We start from the raw sequence: 17,416 nt of genomic DNA, 5'->3' as shown, positions 1-17,416 counted from the left end.
AAGATAAGTTGACCTCACTCAAAAGATAACATAAGATAAGATAAGATAACTAACTTATCTTATCTAAAGAATGTCACATCTCACCATTATAAATACATTGGAGCACCCAGGTATAACTCATACTTTGATTCTACTCAATACCTGTTTAATACCCTTGCTAACTTAAGTATCGGAGTCCCTTGCAGGTACCCCCACCCTTCGGTGATAAGGGATCAGCAGCATTTTCAGTTCCACAAGTCGGACACACCAGCTCCGGCTACTACACACCTGCCAGACACGTCGGCTCCGACCAGCACAGAAGATCTCGTCCGAAATCGACTTACAGTTTCAGGTAAACCCTCGGAACAGCTACCAATCACAAATGTTGCTGGCCCCTAGCATTACTCATATTTCTTTATTTATGCAATTTGCCCAATTTCTCTTTATGTTTTCTAGGAGGGATACTTAAACCATCAAAACTATTGGGTTTAATTAAAAGTAAATAAATTAATTATTTTTACCAAAACTAATTTTGCTGGTTAAAATCCTCTCCAAAATATGAAAGTTTCATAAAATAAAATATTTTATTATTATACAAAAAACCGTGGCATTATAGAATGTTAAAAGAAATGAAAATTAAGTAACAAGTTCATATAGTGATAAAAATGAGAAATGACAAAAGATGTTCATAGAATTATTTTTTATAGTTCCATCAATGGAGCTGTTCATAGAATCTTCACGGAATAGTTCCTCTCGTTTGTTAATTATTCTTAGTCGGTTAGTACACGTGGCAGAATATCCATAGAATACATCGTTAATTTTCATTTGCTCAGTGATTGTAACGCTCTGTTTCCGCAAAACGGCATTTGATTAAGAAGATCTCCCCTAGCGGAATCCTTTGATTAATTGATTCCCTCATAAATCATCATAATCATAACAATAAGAATGTGTTTAACGAACTTCTCCATGCTCCGTTGACCTCTTTCTTCGATGAATACAAAAATGGGTGAAGAAGATCTTCGGTTCTTCGAGTTGAATACAGGGGCTAAGATACCTTCAATTGGCTTGGGAACTTGGCGTGTTGGATCTGCTGACGTTGCTCACACTTTAGCCACTGCTATCAAGGTTCCATATCCATTAACCTCATATACTATGCTAAACTTGGAATTTTGATGAATCGTTTTATTTTGTTGTATTGACGTCCTTTTTCTTTTGAATATGTGTTTAACAGTTTTGATTATAGATAAATATCTATGTAAAACATCTTAAAGTATATATATAAATTATAAAATTAATTTGAATGTACTATCCATCGAAATTCGAACGTAGAAGAGTTTCGCTGAGTATGTCGAACAAAAGAGGCACTTGGCCTATTTAGGCCAGCTATAGCGACTAGATAGGCCAAGAGTCTCAAGGGAGCAGCCAAATTTTTATATTTCACAATTGGCTTGTGCGTTTTGTCTGAGATTTTGTGGGGCTTTAAGAATACTATTTAAAGGTTGCACGAAAAAATCGGTATACAATAGTTCAATCACATCTGTTATTTTGGATGACTATTCACTCATTTAAACTCTAGCTTTCTTACTTCTTTGGGAGACAGAAACAGATTTGTGTTAGTTATGTGTTAATTTTAAGGTAATCAATTAATCATGTTTACTACATGGTTCAGGACTTAGATTAACAATGATTTACTGGTATGTGTTTCTCACATGATTTTTTTTTTGGTTTACAAAATTTGAGCAATAGATAAACTAAACAGTCCCCAATATCTTTTTTTTTTCACTTTGCAGACATACTTAACCTTTCCCTCTTTTATATGATTACTACTTCATTTTAACTAATATGCCTTAGTTTTGGAAATGGATTAATTTCATAATGTCAAATTGTCAATGCAGGTTGGGTATCGACATATAGATTGTGCTCATATTTATGGAAATGAAAAGGAGGTGAGAGTTGTTTTACTTACACATTTGACAAAGATGTAAGTTGGGGTTTATAATATAATGCCATATACATGTTTCCTTTTGTTATGCCATTCTCCCTTTTCTTGATACATCATAAGATGAAAATGATTGAAAACTTTAAAATAAAATAGAGTTGTAAATTTGTGATTGAGCAAGCTGCTATTCAAATGATTCCCCTTAACTTTCCTTCCATCTTGTATAAAATTTAAGGCTTGATGCTTAATCATGAACTTTTGCTAGATTGTAAGCTTAATCAATTATTTACCTTGTTTTCAGCTTTAATGAAAACATAGAAATTTGCTTATGAAACCATATATGTAACCTTTAGCATAAAAACTATATGTTGTTTATAGTAATTATATAAAACAGGACCTTACATAAAAGGGTAAAAGGAGTAGTTCAGCATTAGTTTTTGACAAGGCATTGTGAATTTGGAACACTCCTTGATGTTCCACCGAAGGACTAGCCAGAATGTATTCCTTAACAAATCCTTTTTGAAAGGAACAAGTCTCTCTAAGCTAAGGGTACTTAAGGCTCTTGATTGGTTTGCATTTACTTGAATTAATATCAATAACACGTAGGCGTATAGGCCGACATTTGCATAATGTGTTTCCGGGTTCAGTCGAAATCAATAAACATTTTCAAAGAATGAAACAATAATAATAAAAAAATTTATCTGAGGTTGCTTGACTGCTTGGAAATAGGATCTTCTTGGGTATGCCTAAATGCTTGTTATATGGAATTTGCCATGCACATTCTTTAACTAGGATCTTTTATGTGGATTAAAGCAAAGGCATAATAGAAACTTTAAGGCTCACAAGTGAAGTGCAACTCACCATTTAGTTTATTTTGGTCATAAAATTCATATTTCAAGTTAATGCCACAATTTTTATCCTCTTCTTGCTATTGCACTGCCATAGTACTCTCTTTCTATCTGTTAACACATGTAAAATTTATGTAGATTGGAGATGCCTTGAAGGAGTTGTTCGCCAATGGGGTTGTTAAGCGTGATGAAATGTGGATCACTTCAAAGTTGTGGTTTGTCTATTTTCTTTCAACTTCTAAACATTTTGTCTTATTTAAAACACTTTCTAATTGGCAAGGTTCCAATATTTTCATGAAAAATCATTTCATGTTTCAGAGTTATTTTATGACATTCCCTAAGTTTGATACGAAAAGGGGAAGAATCCTAACATTAGCATCATTAATGATATTACAATTTGCTTGTAAGTCCAATCTAGAAGAACGGTAATACTGATCTTCATGAATCTATAAGAATCGTAAAACCTGTTTGATCTGAACCATGGGTTCCTTTTTTCTGCTACAATAATTTTAGTTACCTAACAACGCAAAAAGATGTTGATACTCTTCCTGCACTAGACCTGAAATAACACTTGTATGAAAAATGTTCTGTTTGAGGCCTACCAATCTGCAAGAAGTTATTTCTTTCATAGCCCAAAATAAAGAAGGGAAAGGAAATATATAACTGACCATAGAATTTGAATAAGTTATAAGAAAGAATTGCGCCAGAAAATTTCTTCAAAAGAGAAATGGGTAGAATCAAGTATAATCAATTTCCTGTGCCAGTCATAATTCTAAAAACCTAGAACCCTACATTGAATAGAAATGTTTATTAGGTGAATCATGTACAAGAAAGAGAGATGATAGATTTCAATCTTAAAGAAAGTACACCATAAAATTTTTGGAAGACTACTAAAATATGATGGTTACTTGTTGAAAGTCTTTTGTCAATTGTATGGCCTTAGCAAATAATAACCTTGTTCCTTAAATTCGGTTTTATATGCAATGTAACACCAAATCTTGAGGTACATTCCCTTCTTCCTAACTTGTCTTACAAATGTTTTAGGTGCACTGATCAGTCGCCAGAAGATGTCCCAAAGGCATTGGATAGAACTTTGCGGAATTTGCAACTAGACTATCTGGATCTCTACCTTGTATGTAAAACCACATTGAATTTTAAGATATTCATACATCATATGCTATTAATTGTGTTTTTAATATATTCATACATCATATTCTATTAATTGTGTTTATTACACTGTAACACAAGCCAAGTTCTAATATTAAGACTTTCTTTACCATATTTTACAAGTTATTGTAGATTCACTGGCCAGTCAGCATAAAAAACGGGGTGTGTACTAAACCTGACATACCGAGCACCTGGAGAGCAATGGAGGAACTCTACAATTCCAAGAAGGCCCGAGCTATTGGGGTAAGCAATTTCAGTATAAAGAAGCTTCAGGATCTATTGGAGGTTGCACAAGTTCCTCCGGCTGTTAACCAAGTGGAATTGCATCCTTCATTGCAGCAACCAAAGTTGCATGAGTTCTGTAACTCCAAGGGAGTGCACTTATCTGTGAGTATTCAAATTTGAGGTCTTAGCATAATAATTAAATTGAAGTGTTTGAATGTATTGTGTTATCAAATGTACAGGGAATCAGCCTCTTTATAGAGGAATTACAGAAATAGAAATAACTAGAAAATAGGAAAGAAGGGAAAAATACTAGCCTAAAATAAAGGAAAGATTTCTAATCATAAAATCCCTAAAATTAAGCTAAACCTAAAAAGAAAAAGATTTATAATTAATTCTATTTACATAAAAGATTCAAGAAAGGAATTAGGAATCTGATTTTGATTTGATCTAGTCAACACTCCCCCTCAAGCTGGCTTGAAGATATCATTCATTGACATCTTGCTTATTATGCTATCAAAAGTCTTCTTGGGTAATCCTTTAGTTAGAACATCTGCTAATTGTTCTGTGGTTGGAACATATAAGATGTAAATCTGTCCTCTCTCAATCTTTTTCCTGATAAAATGCTTGTCAATTTCAACATGTTTAGTTCTATTATGCAACACTGAATTATGAGAAATGGAAATTGCAGATTTGTTGTCACAATACAACCTCATTGGTGGAGAAATGGAAACTTTTAGTTCTTGTAGGATTTTCTCTATCCATAGTGCTTCACATATTCCATGAGCCATTGCTCTAAACTCAGCTTCTGCACTACTTCGTGCCACAACACTCTGTTTTTTACTCCTCCAACTAACCAGGTTTCCGCCAACAAAAGTACAATACCCAGATGTTGACCTTCTATCCATGACATTCCCAGCCCAATCTGCATCTGTATAAGCTTCTACTTGAAACAATCCGCATCTGTATAAGCTTCTATTTGAAGATGTCCATGCTTTTTGTAGAGTAACCCTTTCCCAGGCGACCCCTTCAAGTACCTTAGGATTATTATAAAGACAGCATCCATGTGTTCTTGACCAGGTGAATGCATAAACTGGCTTACCATGGTCACAACAAAGGCTATATACGGGCGTGTATGGGATAAATAGATTAGCCTCCCTACCAACCGCTGATATCTCCCTTTGTCCATTACATTTTCTGGTTCAGCTGTCTTCAATTTTAAGTTAGGCTCTATAGGTGTTTCAGCAGCTTTGAATGCTTATAGAAAAGTGTATGGTCAGCTTGGCTTTGAGTATAACCAAGTCCCTTCACCACCATTCCAAGTCGTTCAAACCAAGCTCTTGGGGATTGTTTCAATCCATAGAGAGATTTCTTTAGTTTGCACACTTTATTCCTCCCTAGTTCAGCTTCAAATCCAGGTGGAAGTTTCATGAACACCTCTTCCTCTAGTTCCCCATTCAGGAAAGCATTCTTTATATCCAATTGATGTAAAGGCCAATTATAATTTGCAGCAAGAGATAAGAGAATCCGCACAGAACTGAGTTTGGCAACTGGAGCAAAAGTCTCTCGATAGTCTACTCCATAGGTTTGTGTATATCCCCTAGCTACTAACCTAGCCTTATACCTCTTTATGCTTCCATCAGCATTGCACTTGATGGTAAAAACCCACCTGCAGCCAACCAATTTTGTATTCTGTGGCAGATCTACAATCTCCCAAGTTTCATTTTTCTTGAGTGCATACCACTCTTCCATCACCGCTATTTTCCAGTTGGGATCATCTAGTGCTTCCTCTATATTCCTAGGCTCAAACAGATTTGTAATTTTAGAAGTAAAAGCTCGATGTTTTTGAGAGAGATTTTGGTAAGAGACATAATTGGAAATAGGATGGTTGGTGCTGTTTTTGAGTATTTTTTGGGTGCAGGTTCTGGTTTCTTTCCTAAGGGCTATTGGCAAATTATTATTAGAAGTGACAATTTCAGATTTACCTGGAAGTTCCTGAAGTACTACAGTTGGGCCGTCTTTCGGATTTTCAGATTGGGTTGGTACAGAGATGATGGGCTGTTCTCTAGTCTTCTTGGGATATTTCCGAACATAACACCGAAGCTCCTTTTCTTGTGGTATTTCTTTTCCTGTTTGGATTCCAACTAATTCTGGCACAATTTCAGAATTGGTTTCCACATCTTGTTTTGCAATTGTTTCAGAATTTACTTGATTAGTGAAAGTTGTATTCTCAATATGTAAGATAGGAGTGGATAAAGGTTCATGCAAAAAAATTTCTTCCCTTAGACTCTCCCCTTGAAGAGAATTTTTTTGAAAAAAGGTTTCATGTTCCAAAAAAGTAACATCCATACTTACATGAAATTTCTTGGTGTGTGGATTGAAACATTTATAACCCTTTTGACTTGGGGAATAGCCAATAAAAATGCATTTTTCTGCCCTTGGATCAAGTTTACTTCGATATGAAGGTGTATGTAAAAACACAGTGCAACCAAATACTTTTAAAGGTAAGTCAGAATGCAACCTACATGCTGGAAAATTCTTTTTGAAAGTATCCAACGGTGTGCAGTAATTTAACACACGTGTGGGCATTCGATTTATGAGATAGGCTGCTGTTAGAACAGCATCTCCCCATAAATACTTTGGAACATTACCCTCAAACATAATGGCACGTGCTACTTCAAGAAGGTGTTTATTCTTCCTTTCAGCAATGCCATTTTGTTGGGGTGTATTGGGGCATGTAGATTGATGTTGAATACCTTTCTTTTGAAGAAATTCACCAAGATTTTTATTAAAGTATTCAGTGCCATTATCACTTCTTAATATTGAAATTTTTGTGTCAAATTGTGTTTCTACCATTGTTGAAAAATACTGAAAAATTTTAGAAACCTCAGATTTTTCATGCATGAGATAGATCCAACATAGTCGTGTGTGGTCATCGATAAAAGTTACAAACCATTTTTTTCCAAATTGAGTTGTTATTTTTGATGGACCCCATACATCACTATGAATCAGGTGGAAAGGTTTAGATGCATGATAAGGTTGAGAGTAATAAGGAGCTCTATGGCTTTTTGAACGAATACAACTTTAACATTTAAGTAAGGAAGAATTAATATTTTTAAACAAACTTGGAAACAAATGTTTGAGATATGGAAAACTAGGGTGTTCTAGTCTATTGTGCCAGAGAATTATTTGGTCCTTTATAGGCATAGAACTTATACCACTAAATCCTTGAGCTATTTTATCCTCCGAAATATCCTCAAAGTGATAAAGCCCATCCATCATCTTAGCACTGCCAATCATCTTCCCCGAAGTCCGGTCCTGAAAGATACCATGAGTGTCAAAGAATGTCACAGCACAATTGGAATCCTTGCAGATTTTACTAATAGAGAGAAGATTACAAGAAAGCTTTGGTACATGTAGGACAGTTCTTAGGTCAATGTTTTTGGACAGTTTAATTGTACCTTTTCCAGCAATAGATGAAAAACTATCATCAGCAACTCTAATTTTTTCATTTTCAAAGCAAGGAGAATAAGTTTTAAATAAAGGGGAGAGGCTGGTCATATGGTCAGATGCACCTGAATCGACAATCCATGGTGCATTCAAGTTTGAGGTGCAGTTAAGGGACATAGGAATACTAAAATTACCTGTTTGAGCCAAAGAACCACTAGGAGTACTAGATACAGAACTGGAATTTAACAGCCTTATGAGCTGCTCAACCTGTTCCTTACTCAATGATGATTTTTCAGCCTCATGAGCAGTTGGGGTAGAGCGTATTCTGGGACCAGGTTTGCTGCCTTTAAGATGTGCTGGTTTTCCATGAATCTTCCAGCAGGTTTCTCGGGTGTGACGAGGTTTATTGCAGTGGTCACACCAAAGATTGGAGGGGTGCTTCTGATTTGATGAACTTTTAAGTGCAGCAGGTGCCACTAAAAGTGCATTAGACTCCAAAGAGGTCTGTTCAGTCTTGCATTTTCCCATCATCACAGCTCTACGAGTTTCCTCTCTTCTAACTTCAGCAAATACTTTTCCAATTGAGGGTAGGATTGCTCTTCCAATAATTCTGCCACGAACTTCATCTAGCTCCACGTTGAGGCCTGCAAGAAACTGGAATATCCTCCCTTCTTCCACTGTTTGTTGGTGGTGTTTGGCATCAGCGGCTGAATTCCACTTGTAGTTATTGAAGTGGTCAAGATCCTGCCACACCCGCTTCAATGTGTGAAAATATTTGGTGACATTGTCACTCCCTTGTTGAATTTCTCTAGCTTTTAGAGTAAGTTCATAAATTTGGGATTTATTCCCAAGATCAGAGTACATCTCCTTGACACTATCCCACAATTCTTTGGCTGTGGTATAGTACATGTAGTTACTGCTGATATCCTCCTCCATTGAGTTCACCAGCCGTGTCATCACCATGGAATTTTCGGTATCCCACACATGATATTGTGGGTCAGTGATGTTAGGCTGGCTTCGCTCACCAGTGAGATATCCAATCTTCCCTCTTCCACGGATATACATCTGAACTGATTGAGACCACCTAAGGTAATTTGACCCATTGAGTCGAAATGTGGTGATCTGAACTGAATGGGAGTCACCACTAACTAGTACTCGTTGCTCAGATTTTAAATCTGATGGAGTAGGAGTGGTGTTCTCCTTCTGTTCAGGATTAATGACTGAGGAACTGTCAGTCATAGCTATAAATCAGAGGCACAGTGCAGAGATCCTGCTCTGATACCAAATTGAAGTGTTTGAATGTATTGTGTTATCAAATGTACAGGAAATCAGCCTCTTTATAGAGGAATTACAGAAATAGAAATAACTAGAAAATAGGAAAGAAGGGAAAAATACTAGCCTAAAATAAAGGAAAGATTTCTAATCATAAAATTCCTAAAATTAAGCTAAACCTAAAAAGGAAAAGATTTATAATTAATTCTATTTACATAAAAGATTCAAGAAAGGAATTAGGAATCTGATTTTGATTTGATCTAGTCAACAAATTACCTGGTTTTAACCAATGCAATCAAACTCGAGAGTCCATCTAAACTCGTGGAGCTTACACGTGTATGTATTCCCAATTCTAGTACCCTATTGTTTAAAAATTTAGTGTCCATGTACCTTTATACAAGTACTCTTCATGTTTGCAAATAACTGTCGTTACGTTGATTTTCTCAATGATCACTTTGTCGAAATTGGCAATTACTTTTGAAACAGGTGGAATATGAGATAGGAATCTTCCATGATTCTGAGCTGTCACTCTTTACTAACTGTTTATCTTTATTCAGGGTTATTCGCCGCTTGGTAAAGGACTAAGTAGGACTAATATTCTTATGGATCCAGTTCTTCACACTGTTGCAGAGAAGCTGGGGAAGACACCAGCACAAATAGCTCTTAGGTGGGGTTTACAGATGGGAAACAGTGTACTTCCCAAGAGCACAAGTGCTACCAGAATCAAAGAGAACTTTGATTTGTTTGATTGGTCTATACCTGAGGATTTGCTGGCCAAGTTCTCTGAAATTAAGCAGGCAAGTCACTTCATGCAATCGTTTCGGTAACTTGTTATATACTTTCTCTGAATCAAACTAAATACCTCTTTGGACTTTGGACAAATTGTTTGGTACATCCAAAAATAAATGTATCTGGAGGGAATTTTTAATATATTGATTTGTCTAAAATGACATATGCTTTTGACATTTAACTGTTACTATCTTCACAAAGAAATAATATTTGGCTAAAACAAAATCATTAGTTGAAAAGAAGTACACGATTATCATTAATATATTAAAAATTAAAAACTAGTGTTTAGTTCCGATTGCATGATTTATTTATGCAGGAGAGAGTGGTTGCTGGTGAAGAATTTATGAGCGAAATACCTGATGGGTACAAAACAATTGAAGAACTCTGGGATGGTGAATAATGGAACAGATTCCCACATTGAGCATTTGGACATTGAACTGTAACTGTTTACATAATTTGGGGTGGAAATATTAACTAGATCAAACCTTTTGAATGTTTCCAGTATCTGGCATTCATGGTGTATGTTCTTCTGTATGATGGTTGTAATAAATAATAATTTGCCATTAGACTACTGGATTTTGTGTCAAACTCGCAGAGTTTTTGGGCAATCCATATTCATGTTTGTTTATTGCTAGTATATAATAAGCCGATATGTTAGATTAGATAAATCATTGCCTACACAAAAACATCAACCACCAAATTAGACATTAGGATAAAATATACATTAAAAATAAATTAAATAATATATATATTTAATGGTGGATATTTTATGTCTGTATGATATTTTGTTAGATTAATGAAAGGGTAGGGGCAAAATAACTAGTACCATATAATCACATTTTTTATTCCACAAAAATACCCTTAATGCAGTTCACCTTTCAACTCACGTTGGATCTCCGAATTGCAAGCAATTTGCAGCATCACATGCCTTGATCCAATACGACCATTCTCTCTCGGTCTCTCTTATACAATACAATTGATGTTAAGAAATCCCTCTTAGTCTTAGTAAGCAGCGAAATATTACAAGCAACAAAATGATCAAAATGACACACAAACTTTTGTAATATATTAAAAAATGTCTCTTTCTCTACATGAATGAAGGTCACAAAAATACCAAATAAGATACAATATTTCCTAAAAAATGTCTCTTTCTCTTTCAAAACTATTGGCACAATATTTTCCAAAAAATATCTAACAATAAATCTTCACCATTTCTCACTCACTTATAACTCTCTAGTGTATAGAAACTCTTTTTTCTCTCTATGTAAAAAGAGTAAAAAACCATCTTATATTTCCTTCTTATTATTATTGTTGCCGTTTCACATTTAAAATAAAATCAGTCTTCTATAAAATTTTAGTCATACACTTTAAAAAATTTTGGATTTAAATCTTCTAAATTTTGAATTTTACTTTAGAGAAAAAAGTATGATCTATCATCATTTATTTTATAAGTGGGACTAAGACAAAATATGAGAGAGAAAACATTCAATGATAAGAGATCTCTCATTTCTCACTTTATCCTCTAAAGTGAAAATCTTAAATTTAGAGGATCCAAATTCAAAAATTTTAATCCATATTTTAATAGTCAATACATTTTATTATTTTAATTACTAAATCAGTCTTTAATATTTTATTTTATTAGATAAATTAATTTTTACATTAAATTTTAATAAAAAATTAGATGAATCAATTATTATCACTATTTAATAAAGATATAATAAATCTTAACAACTTTTTTTTTTTACCAAAATTAGGAGTAAATTTTTAGATAAGTATAGATAGACTATATCATTTGAGCTATTACTTGTTGGCAAATTAATAAGTAATATAAATTAATAAGCAATTTTATATAAACATTAATTTAGGGTAAAGTATTAAATTAGTCTCTTATATTTGGGTGTAATTCTGTTTTAATCCTTAAGGTTTAAAGTGTTCTATTTGAAACCAAAAAAGTTTCATTTAGCATCAATTTAGTTCCACAGTAAAATCAAACTTAAATAATTAACGGAATGTCCTACATAACAACAGTACAAGAACAAAATCGATAATCTGGAGAACAAGTACAAGCTCCAGAGGTACAAAATCAACCGTTGATGTATCAATACATTTATTTATCATTTTTTTATAATTGGTCCCCTATGTTTGGGCGTAATTCTGTTTTAATCCTTAAGGTTTAAAGTGTCCTATTTGAATCCAAAAAATTTTCATTTATCATCATTTTAGTCCCACAGGTCAAAGTTAAATAATTAATGGAATGTCCTAATTAACGGAATGTCCTATGGAATGTCCTAATTAACGGAATGTCCTACATAACAACAGTACAAGAACAAAATCAATAATTTGGAGAACAAGTACAAGTTCTAGAAGCACAAAATCAACCGTTGATGCATCAATACATTTATTTATCAGTCTCTTTAGTTCTATAGAAAATATTTTATTTATAGTATAAAAAAATAATAACTAAATATACTGGTGCATTAACAGTTGATTTTGTGCCTTTAGAGCTTGTATTTGTTCTCTAGATTATCGATTTTTGTTCTTATACTGTTGTTATGTAGAATATTTCATTAATTATTTAAGTTTGATTTCACTGTGGTACTAAATTGATGCTAAATAAAACTTTTTTGAATTCAAATAGGATACTTTAAACTTTAAGGACTAAAATAGAATTACGCCCAAATATAGGAGACCAATTTAATATTTTACCCCATTAATTTATTTAATAAAATAAATTTTAAATACTTATTTAATAATTAAAATTTATCTAAATTATTATCTAATAGCTATTTATCTGAAATAACTTCATCTTGAGTTTCGACCTTAAATTAATTACTCCAAAACTTTATAAAAAATTTATGAATTTTTTTTTTCTATCAAAAAGCGTTACCTCTCAACTCTGCAGCTGTGGTCACATTTCACAATGGTAGACCTTGCTCCTTGCTTAAGGGGTTGAAGCCTTGAAGGCAAGGCTTTGTGCCTTTGTCCCACTTTGACTACGGTAAAGGTACAATGAGAATCACAAGAAGGTGTGCGCGCGCAAATCTCTTCAGTTTGTTTCCCCCTGTTCCATCCCGCAGGCTCTACCATCTTCCTCCTTCACCCGTTGTTAATGTCGATGATGCTGTTGCCTCTTTCACCACCCTTCTCAACAACCCCAATCCACCTTCTCAACTCGAATTCAGTAAGATTCTTTCTTCTCTGGTTAAGATCAAACAATACCCCACTGCTGTTTCCCTTTTTTGGCAAATGGAAAATAGGGGAATCATTCCTAGCCTTATTGCACTCAATATATTGTTGAATTGTTTCTGCCATTTGGGTCATATGGACTTCGCTTTTTCTGTTTTGGGTAAGATTATCAAGATTGGTTATGAATTTGATGTTATAACTCTAACAACACTCATTAAAGGGTTCTGTATAAACGGCAAGGTTAAGGAAGCATTAGCGTTTCATGATAGGGTAAGAGCGCTAGGGTTTCAGCTCAACGAGGTCAGTTATAACACTTTGACCAATGGGCTTTGTAAAATAGGGCACACAGGAGCTGCTGTTAAGTTGCTAGAAAAATTGGAGACACAGCCGGTAAAACCTAATGTAGTACTGTACAATACTGTCATCGATGCGCTGTGTAAAGATGGGATTGTAATCGAGGCGAGTAACCTGTTTTCTAAGATGATTTCAAGGGGGATTTCTCCTGATGTCATCACTTATAGTTCCCTAATTCTTGGTTTTTGCATCATAAGTTGATTAGATGAAGCTGCTCAATTGCTTAATGAAATGGGGAAAAAGGGCATCGAGCCCGATGTATATACCTTTAGTATATTGATAGATGCATTGTGTAAGGAAGGGCGAATCGGCGAAGCACAAAGTGTGTTGGATAGGATGTCATCAGGAGGCCATAAGCTGAATGTTGTCCCTTACAATGCTCTAATGAATGGATACGTCATAAGAAATGAAGTCAATAAGGCAGCTGAGTTATTTGATGATATGATGAAAAGTGGTTTGGTTCCTAATGTTAGGAGTTACAACACTATGATCAATGGATATTGTAAGAATAAGAGAGTGGATAATGCCATAGAACTCTTTAAACAAATGCGTCACAAAAATTTGGTTCCTGATATTGTAACATACAATTCTCTTATTGATGGCATGTGTAAATCACGAAGAATTTCCTGTGCACTGGGTCTTCTTGCTGAGATGCATGATAATGGTCAGTCTCCTAGTTTAATAACTTTCAATATCGTGATAGATGGTTTGTGCAAAGTCCAACGTGTTGATGAGGCAATTGTGTTATTCCGACAGATTCTTGACAAAGGGATTAGTCCGGACGTGGACACGTACAATACTCTTCTTGATGGGTTGTGCAAATGTGGAAGATTAAACAATGCAAAAGAGTTTTTTCAACATCTTTTGACCAACAACTATTGTCTAGAAGTTAGGACTTATAATATTATGATCAACGGACTTTGTAAAGAGGGGTTATTTGATGAAGCGATAACCTTACTCTCAAAAATGGAAAGCAATGGTTACCTGCCTGATTGTGTAAGTTATGAAACAATTGTTTATGCTCTTTTTGACAAAAATGATAATGAAAGAGCAGAGAAATTTCTTCGTGAAATGATAAGTAGAGGTTTGCTAAAGATAGAGAAGGTGAGAGAAATTATGTCCTATATGCTTCAGTTAATATTTACTTTGTTTTTCTTTTTTGAAAAGTGCATGTTTCTTTTTCCTTCTCCGGATGTTGAACTATATATTGCCTTCAATGTTGAATCCGATGTTTCTTTATGGTGTTTCCATTTAATTAAGATGATGATATTCTTAACTCTTTTTTAAGTAATTCTAATTACTTACGAAGTCCTTGGTAATTGATATTGTGAGGCTGTTTCAGGTCATCCAAAATAATATCTAATTTCTCAAGTGCTTTATCCTTTTTGTATTTGAAATCTATCATAATATTAATCCCATGATTTGGCATGTGATTCAATAACATGATACCATGTACCTTATTTCAAAAATCTTGACTCGCTTTTATGAATTATATACAATCGAAACAAGTGTTTGCCTCATGAACTTTTTTTCCCAAACAATGTATGATTTTGCACCATCAAAGGTTGTTGCTGATTTTGGTTGTAATCATTTTTGGAAGGGTCTTTTTCTTTATTATTCTTATTTTAATTTATTTTTAACAAACAGTGCATACTTATGTTAGGACTGGCTTGCAAATTGGTCTTAGTTATAACACTAACTGAATTCATGCATGGTTTCATCTTAATATGATTCTGCAATCTGCACATGTATGTTCTTAAAGTTTTTTTTGTTTTTTCTTTAAATGATTTCTATGTAGGATTGCAAGACTACGATTCCAGTGGAAGTGGATCGGATCCTTAGAACATCCAAAGGAATCCAATGACGTTGACAGTTCTCATATTTTCATTATCTCAGATGGATATTCGAAAGATATGTGAAAAATATCTTTGATCATAAGGTTATCAGCTTTAACATATGAAGGTCGGTATTTGGTTGAAGAAATTGGCTTGCATAGAAACATTATTTCTGGCCACTGCTCTTTTTTAGCTAACCAGGCATTAACCTGCTGGTATCCTCTAGCCGGAAGTTAACGCCTAATTCGTGAACCCGTCTGTGTTCACCTTTTAAGAGGTAGGGGGGCTGCTCATCAAACCCTGTTGCATAAATGCCACTCCTAAAGATCGAACCAGGAGATGACAGTTAAGCAATTCAAGAAATTACTACTTTTGCTAGGTATTGTGATTCTTTTTGCTGGTCACTGCTCACGTGCCGTTGTTAGTATTTTGTGCTCTCTTTGGAGAGACAGATTCAAGGGAATTCTGCACCTTCACTGTAATAATGCCTGACGCGAAACTTTTGTTGTTCTTAATAGGAATAAGTAATTGATTTATTAAGCAATACGAAGGGTTTTTGGGTTTTGTAAGCCGTATCAAAATGTTGGTTAAGCTGCTCTAGGATCTTGAGTAGAATACTTGCGAACTGGAGGAATGCTGGATTCGCAGCTGATCTTACCGGAAACTTTGTCTTCCTTTTTTTCAGGTACTACATCAGAGATATCGAAGTACCGGCATTGTTGGATCGTTTCTTAGATTATGAAACTGCTTTTTATTTTATGCTTGACGGCAAAGCATTAATGTAATCAAGTATTTTGGAGATTCTGATGTTATCTTAAGCATCCTAGGCTTGTGGTAGCTTTAACAATGTAACCAACAAAGTTCATGAGAAGGGAAGTTGATGGTTTTGCTCCCAAGTGAGATTTGTACAGTTCATTTTTCCTTTCCTTTTCTTTTCTTTTATATATATATATATCAGAATGGCCTAAAGAAAAACCTCACGCTTGCTATTCAGTTTCATTATCTCCACATTATGGCCTTCACAACTTCTTCTTTGACTCATCCTAACTCCTTTATCTATTTTTTAAGAAAAAGTAAATTATTTTTTAGAAAATACCCTTTAACAAAAATTTTATTTTTTTTCATTAAATTTTGCTTACCAAAATACTCTTTAATAAATTATTTTTTATTGATTAAGTTATATTTTTACCAAAATATTTTTAAAAAATTAATAATTAAATTATTTTTTCTAAAATACCCTTCAATAATTTTGTAATTTTGTAATTTTACCAAAATTTTCATTAACAATTATAGTTATATTTTTACTATTAATTTTTCAACATCAATATATATTATCCTAACATTAAATAAAAAAAATCTTGGTAATATTTTTTTTCAATATCAATATATATTAATTGTTATACATATTAACAGTGGTATGATTTTTTATTTAATATTAAAATAATATATATTGATATAAAAAAAATTAATAGTAAAATATAAAAATAATTGTTAACAAAAATTTTGGTAAAATTACAATTTAATAATTAAAAAATTATTGAAAGGTATCTTAGAAAAAATAATTTAATTATTAAATTTTTTAAAAAATATTTTGTTAAATACAATTTAATCAATAAAAAATGATTTATTAAAAGATATTTAGGTAAGTAAAATTTAAAGAAAAAAATAAAATTTTGTTAAAGAGTATTTTTGTAAAAAATAATTTATTTTTCTTTGAAAAATGGATAAAATTAATATTAGTTATACAAAAAATTTAAAATGGATTAACGAGGAGGTTTTTTAAAAATCATAAGGGAGAAAAATATATATTTTACAAATAAAAGGGAGGAGAGTGTCATTTTAGTATCTCTCAAGAGAAAAAAGTGGAGTTTTCTCTTTAAATTTTATTTTGTGTATGCAACAATTTATTTTTTAATAACATTTTAAAATAGAACATAAATTCATGATGAATTAGTTATTAATTTATTAAATTAAAAAATACCATAAAAAATAAAAAAATAGTTTAAAATCGAAGGTGTTTTTATCTTTCATTATATTGAATGCCTCAAGAATTTGAGAAGTTTCTATTATTCTTTTATTAACAAATTTTTTAGCATACTTTTTTTTCCCCTTTCCTGTTTTACTTGGTGAATACTTTTATAGAGTTTTTATTGTACAGATTGTATAGATTTTTTAAATTTTTTCCAAAAGTGAAATGTGCCATTTGAAACTTAAATTTTCTTTTGTAATTGATAGCTATAATGAGATATAGTAAATTACTAACAAATATAAAACATAACTTTATGAAGTAATAAAAAAAAGTTACATGGCCACAACCTACAATAAGATTTGATTTTTTATTTATAAATTATATTTAGGTATAATAATATAAAAAT

General features: G+C 33.0%; 2 protein-coding genes across 6 annotated transcripts; both read left to right on the top strand.

The window, feature by feature from the left end:
• The first annotated feature begins 786 nt into the window (after nucleotides 1-786).
• Nucleotides 787-10,254, top strand: LOC107475049 (aldo-keto reductase family 4 member C10). Its single transcript, XM_016094701.3, has 7 exons — nucleotides 787-1,104; nucleotides 1,875-1,925; nucleotides 2,905-2,981; nucleotides 3,811-3,898; nucleotides 4,066-4,320; nucleotides 9,435-9,674; nucleotides 9,983-10,254. The coding sequence occupies exons 1-7, from the start codon at nucleotides 970-972 to the stop codon at nucleotides 10,064-10,066; spliced, it is 930 nt and encodes a 309-aa protein (XP_015950187.1). The 5' UTR covers nucleotides 787-969; the 3' UTR covers nucleotides 10,067-10,254.
• A 2,305-nt stretch (nucleotides 10,255-12,559) lies between these two features.
• On the top strand, nucleotides 12,560-15,937 carry LOC107475048 (pentatricopeptide repeat-containing protein At1g12300, mitochondrial). Of its 5 annotated transcripts, none has more exons than XR_008005332.1 (3): nucleotides 12,560-14,310; nucleotides 15,005-15,169; nucleotides 15,317-15,937. XR_008005332.1 is itself a non-coding variant. In XM_016094698.3 (2 exons), exons 1-2 carry the CDS (start codon nucleotides 13,438-13,440, stop codon nucleotides 15,068-15,070), a joined length of 939 nt encoding a protein of 312 aa, XP_015950184.1. In that variant the 5' UTR covers nucleotides 12,560-13,437; the 3' UTR covers nucleotides 15,071-15,937. The 5 variants fall into 5 exon arrangements, 1 of the variants encoding a protein (XP_015950184.1); XR_008005338.1 differs by having other exon boundaries at nucleotides 15,005-15,386; nucleotides 15,727-15,937; XR_001589427.3 differs by having other exon boundaries at nucleotides 15,005-15,420; nucleotides 15,727-15,937.
• Nucleotides 15,938-17,416: the final 1,479 nt, after the last annotated feature.

Source organism: Arachis duranensis, chromosome 2, assembly GCF_000817695.3.
Source record: "Arachis duranensis cultivar V14167 chromosome 2, aradu.V14167.gnm2.J7QH, whole genome shotgun sequence".
Taxonomy (NCBI): Eukaryota; Viridiplantae; Streptophyta; class Magnoliopsida; order Fabales; family Fabaceae; genus Arachis; species Arachis duranensis.
The sequence above is the reverse complement of the archived record's forward strand: the minus strand, read 5'-3'. Positions and strand labels throughout refer to the sequence as shown.